Source organism: Bombina bombina, chromosome 2 (genome assembly GCF_027579735.1).
Source record: "Bombina bombina isolate aBomBom1 chromosome 2, aBomBom1.pri, whole genome shotgun sequence".
Lineage (NCBI taxonomy): Eukaryota > Metazoa > Chordata > Amphibia > Anura > Bombinatoridae > Bombina > Bombina bombina.
The window spans coordinates 589174485-589180484 of NC_069500.1; the positions used below are offsets into that span (position 1 = coordinate 589174485).

General features: G+C 42.5%; 1 protein-coding gene across 1 annotated transcript in view; it reads left to right on the forward strand.

Moving 5' to 3' along the window:
- The window catches only part of NMRK1 (nicotinamide riboside kinase 1), a 61418-nt gene that overhangs the window by 21999 nt on the left and 33419 nt on the right, over positions 1-6000 (forward strand). The window contains exon 3 of the mRNA XM_053702495.1: positions 1831-1921. Coding sequence (XP_053558470.1) covers positions 1831-1921 — 91 coding nt within the window. The remainder of the gene's footprint in view (positions 1-1830; positions 1922-6000) is intronic.

Sequence of the window (6000 nt, forward strand, 5' to 3'; positions counted from 1 at the left end):
TACTACTACTAATAATAATAGTAAATAATACTGAACCCAACTTCTTCTTCCATGATTAAGGTAGAGCAGGCAATTTTAAGCAACTTTCTAATTTACTCCTTATTTTTTTTCTTCATTCTCTTGGTATCTTTATTTGAAAAAGCAGGAATTTAAAGCTTACAAGCCGGCCCATGTTTGGTTCAGCACCTGGGTAGTGCTTGCTGATTGGTGTCTAAATGTAGCCACTAATCAGCAAGTGCTACCCAGGGTGCTGAACCAAACATGGGCCAGCTCCAAAGCTTAAATTTCTGCTTTTTCAAATAAAGATACCAAGAGAACAAAGAAAATTGATAATTTGAGTAAATTAGAAAGCTGCTTAAAATTGCATGCTCTATCTGAATCATGAAAGTTAAATTTTGACTAGACTATCCATTTAATACACTTTTTATCTCTGTGATTACCTTGTAGCTAAGCCTCTGCAGACTGCCCCCTTATCTCAGTGCTTTTGACAGACTTGCATTGTAGTCAATCAGTGCTGACTCATAAATAACTCCACAGGAGTAAGCATATTGTCATCTATATATGGCACACATGAAATAGTGCTGTCTAGCTGTGAAAAACTGTCAAAATGCACTGAGATAACAGGTGGACTTCAAGGGCTTAGACATTAGCATATGAGCCTACCTAGGTTTAGCTTTCAACAAAGAATACCAAGAGAACAAAGCAAATTTGATGTTAAAAGTAAATAGGAAAGTTGTTTAAACTTGCATGCCCTATGAAAGTTTAATTTTGACATTTTAGGGCACTGTCCCTTTACATTTAATTGGAGAGAGAACAATATTTTAGACACATTTTAGGGCAAATTACCTTTCTTTGAGATTTATGCTAAACTATAAACATAATATCCATTTAAACATGCTGACTGGGAAATTGCCTGATCTATTCAGATCTGCTGTTTATAATGTTCTGTGTATGTTGAGTGTGTTTGTATGATTGAGTGTATGAGTGTGTGAGTGTTTGTGCTTGAGTGAGTAACTTTTTTTCTGTACTTTGCTTAAAGGGACATAATACTCATATGCTAAATCTCTTGAAAGTGATGCAGCATAATTGTAAAAAGCTGACATGAAAATATCACCTGATCATCTCTATGTAGAAAGGGAAATATCTTACCTCGAAATTTCTTTAACTCACCAGATTAACAGCTAGATTACAAGTTGTGCGCTGACTGCAGCGCAGGTGCGATATGTTTTTTCTTTAGGCTCCCTCGAGTGTCTTGAGCCTATCTAGCCTCACCAGTCCTTATGTTATTAAATACTATTTAATAACATAAGGACTAGAGAGGCTGAAGATGCTCGAGGGAGCCTAAAGGAAAAACATATTGCATGTGTGCTGCAGTCAGTGCGCGACTTGTAATCTCTGCGTAAGTACTCTGTGAACAGTTATACTTCAGCTGTTGTCCAGCTGTAAGCTGGAAAAAATAGCCAATCAGCATCAGTAGTGATGAAGTCATGCTTTGCTGTAATCTTAGTGAGATTTCATAGTAAAACTTCCTTAAACTGAATAGGAAAATAGCATAACTGTACCTGCACATGCCAGATGAACACTCCATTGCAAGTCCTTGGACTACCATCCTGATTGGCTGCTTAGGAAATTTTGAGGTAAAATATCTTTCTTTTCTACATAGAGATGTTCAGGTGATATTTTCTAGTCAGCTTTTTACACCTATGGTGCATCACTTTCATGTGCTAAAACACTTGGGTATCATATCCCTTTAATGGGAAGTAGGCATATAAATAATTATTGTTGCCTACTGATGCTTTTTTATGTACTATTGTATTCCTGTTACTGCAGTGCCACTAATGGTGGGAAAACAACACTTTCTCAGAAACTATTTAAACAACTTCCAAACTGCACCCTTATCAGACAGGATGACTATTTTAAGGTATGGAGAACATTACCAACATACAAATCTTACAAGGACCACTGTAAGCTAATATAAACTACGCTGTTTAAATTTTTACTATCTTAAACAAGAACATTTTCAATAAGATGTCATTACTAAATATTTACCTAATTGCTGTAATTGCCGTTTTTAAAAATACATTTTTCCGAACCCACTCCGTGGGTATCTGTTGCTAATATCCAATCCTGTATGACAACCGCGGTTTGAATAGGGTGCCGAAATTTCCCACTGCGCATGCGCTAGATTGTGCATCGTCAACGTCACTCCCTTCCAGACCGGCTCCGACATCGTAGACCCGCTATATCTTACACAATTAGATCCGGCAGCGCATTGACAGGTAAGGTATTCAGCGCATGAAAATGGGGAACAGTTCTAATGATAATTATATGCATAAACTTAGAATCCTATTGGTTCTAAGTTTGGTTGGTTGGTTTGGTTTTGGTTGGTTTATTACAGACTCTATCTAAATCAGGAAGTTAATTTGGGCTTTCCTGTCCCTTTAAAAATGTAGAATTTTCTGTAAAATGTTCCAGCATGGAAATATAGGTGATACCAGAAATACAATTCTAGAAATGTAACAGAGAAAACATGTATTTTGTACAATCTACCCTAGATTTATTTTTCATCACATTTTAGACTCTTTCTTAATTCATATTGAAAAATAAAAAAACATAAATTATGCTTACCTTTGGGAAATACAGAAGAGGAGGCAAAGACACCCCAGCCAAAGGCGTAAATACCTCCCCGACTTCCCTCATCCCCCAGTCATTCTGCCAAGGGAACAAGGAACAGTAGGAGAAATATCAGGGTGAAAAAAGTGCCAAAAGAACAAAAAAAATTACTGCCGCCTCATAGACAAAACACGGGTGAGGGCTGTGGACTCTTCACGTCAGAAGAAAAGAAAATTATCAGGTAAGCATAATTTATATTTTTCTTCTTAAACAGGAAGAATCCACAGCTTTATTCATTACTTTTGGGAAAACAATACCCAAGCTAGAGGACACTGAATGCAAACAAAGGGTGTGTACAAAAATGCGGCCCCTTCAAAAGGCACCACAGCCTGAAAAAACCCCAGACACCCTATAAAAATATAGACCACACAGGTAAAAAAAAACGAAGCCTAGTTAACTGCACAGTAGTTATATAATCAGCAAAGCCGAGCTAGAGACCACTCAGTCCCAGAGTCTGTCAAGCACAAACAGCCTCCGAAGAGTCAGCCCCGTGGCTCTCGACTCCCATGAAGAGTACCCGGCTGAAAGAAAAGGACCACTACCTGCCCCCGAAAGGAAAAACAGATTCCCAGAAGAAATCCAAGGATCATTCCACAGGGCTCAACAAAAATAAAACAACCCAAGGTTTTCTTACGATAATAGCACACAGGGAGACAAACTCCCTAGAAACGAAGGACCTGAAAAACATCCATACTCAGGGAAACTCATCCCAAAAGAGGACTCAATGGTCACCCTCATATCTTTGACACAGTACCAAATCATATGGTACTCCAGAAACACATGAGTTCCATGTTGCCTCGTATCAGAACGAAACCTGCAGACTAGGCAAGCATAGATAGCAGAAATAGGATAACTATCCCAGCAGTTAGCAAAGAGCTCTCCAGGAGAACACCAAACCGTCTGAAAAGGAACTCTCAATACCCAGCTCCCAGGTAGGAAGCTGACTCAGCCATCGTTGAACCCAAACCACCGAGAGGTGATTTACAGCTTGCTAGCATACATTCAAGGTGCAGATAGCTGTAGCTGGTTTCAAACTGTAAACCTTCCAAAAACTCAACAACAGCCCTCAGAATACTGGGCTCCAAGGAGCGTCTCCTCCCAGCACCAGACGCCGGTAGAAAAGAGGAGGACATCAAAAGTCCTCCCATCGAAGGGGAGGACAGACTCTAGAAGAAAACGGTCAACACTGCATAGAGTAATCGATCCCCGACCTTCACTCCAGGGTAATGGTCCCAGCCCAAAGTCTAGTCAAAGACCAAAGACAAGAGTCTCAGACCCCTGGAAGAAAAAAGGATTGATCTATGAGGAGCAAGCCCACGAGTAGAACTCTGACCACTACTACAAACAGCATGGTACCGTGAGTCAGGACAGACCTTGTGCTCGGGTACAAGACCCCCACACTGCTGTCTTCCCTAAAGAGGAACACATCCCAAGGGAAGAGGGTTCTCAGACTCCCACCATCTAAATATCAGAATCCAACCTTGAACAGGAGCCCAATCAGGGTTCAAAACAAGGACCCACAGGTCGCCACAGATACTGAGGTAACTCTGAACCAGGAGAACCCATCCCCCACTCTATTGGAGAGGAGACTTAAAGCAACGGAAAACACCCTACCATAGAGGCGAGACGCCTTGGCCATATCGCCAACCCAGTTGAAAAGACATCTGGAGTCTACAAGGAACATCAAATGCACCAGAGGACCAGTAGGGACCCGTCGGAGAGACCTAGAACCTAAGCCACAGGCAGATAGGAGTCTCCCATGAGAAACAGAGCCCCGCCCCCTTCGAAGGGACACATGGGACCACAAACACCTAAGGTGAGACCAAACCGTTCCATACCCGATCCAGGGAGAGACATGGTCCTAGGCCAGAGTCCTCGAAAAACTGAATCGATCGAAAGATCTAACTTCCTGAGGAACCCTAAGCAGCCTCCTATGATTAGGAGTGCACCATCTGAAGTCTGTAGACTTAGGCGATCTAGCAACAGCCTCAAACCCAAGAGTCTGAAAGAACTCCTGAACAGTTTAAGAATTCGGCACCCAGTGCTCCTGGTACGCAAGGAAAAATCCTGTAGACAAGCTTAACATGTTACACACGCTGGCAAGGTAACAACCAACACCCGAAGGTAGATGTGAACCCTGGACCTTGCTTGCCATCCCAGTGAGTTAGACGTAAACCACCCTCCATGAAGCCCCAACGGAGCATCGAGAATGGTCAACTACCGGACCCCAGAAGGGCGACCGTCTGTAACCAACCTCAGCTCTTCACTGTTAAGCCCCAAGGCTAGATTTGCAACAAGTATGCAGATAACACCCGAACATCGAAGACCATGGTCAGACCAAGGGTATTATATTGAAGAGACACCAGGCAGAGACTCTTGCAGGATCGATCTTCCAAAAACCCTGTTAACAGTGTAAAAGCTGGAAGCTTCACAGCTCCCCACAGAAGGCAGGGAAACCCCTGCACTCCACCTCTTAGTGTAACGCAACTCTGAGCAAAGAAAGAAGGACATGCCCACACTTCCAGACCAGATGACCCACCCAAGGCGGGAAGGAAGGAGACTTCTCCACGGCAAGAAAAAGTTTATGAGGCTAAAGAGTCAGCATCCGGAGGAACCTCAAGTGAAGACGCAAATCGTTCACCACTCGGAAAACTAGACCACATAGGTCACTCACATCTCCCAACTCCAAAGGAATGGAGAACACTTGATAGCCCAGCACCACTGTCAGATGCAAGCCAAAAAGGGTGCTGTAATCCCTTGATTCTTACACATCCACAAAGGCAGCACCTTGAAGCAAATAAAAGTCTTTATTTCCACATACTTGGGTTAAGACAGAGTGACGTTTTGGGTACACAACCCTTAATCACTTAAGGAATGGAAACTTCAGTTCTGAGTCCCCAGGGACCTGTAAGAACCATGATGACGTATGAAAAGACAGATCCGTATCTCAGGCGAGTAGCCAGAAAAAGCCAACCTTAGACCGGCGCTCACAACCCTCCATTCAGAAGCGTTGTATCTAGGCCTCATACTTTGAAATAGGATCCAAGCCCGGAGTCCCTATCAATAGGCCAAGTGACATTCAGAATCCGACAGGATTAAATCAGCACTACGTGGGTGACATGAACCCAGGTAACAGCAGAAAGCATCTGACCAGTACCTGCCTGGTACAAGGACACACCAGAACTTTTTAAGGTCCAAGAAAATTTGACCCAAAGGTTTGATAAGTGAACTATAAAACATCATTCTGTTATTCAAAAAGTGCGCAACTTTCGTGGAAGTGCCCACGCGACTACAAAATCGCAAATATCGGTTCCAGATACGAACGTT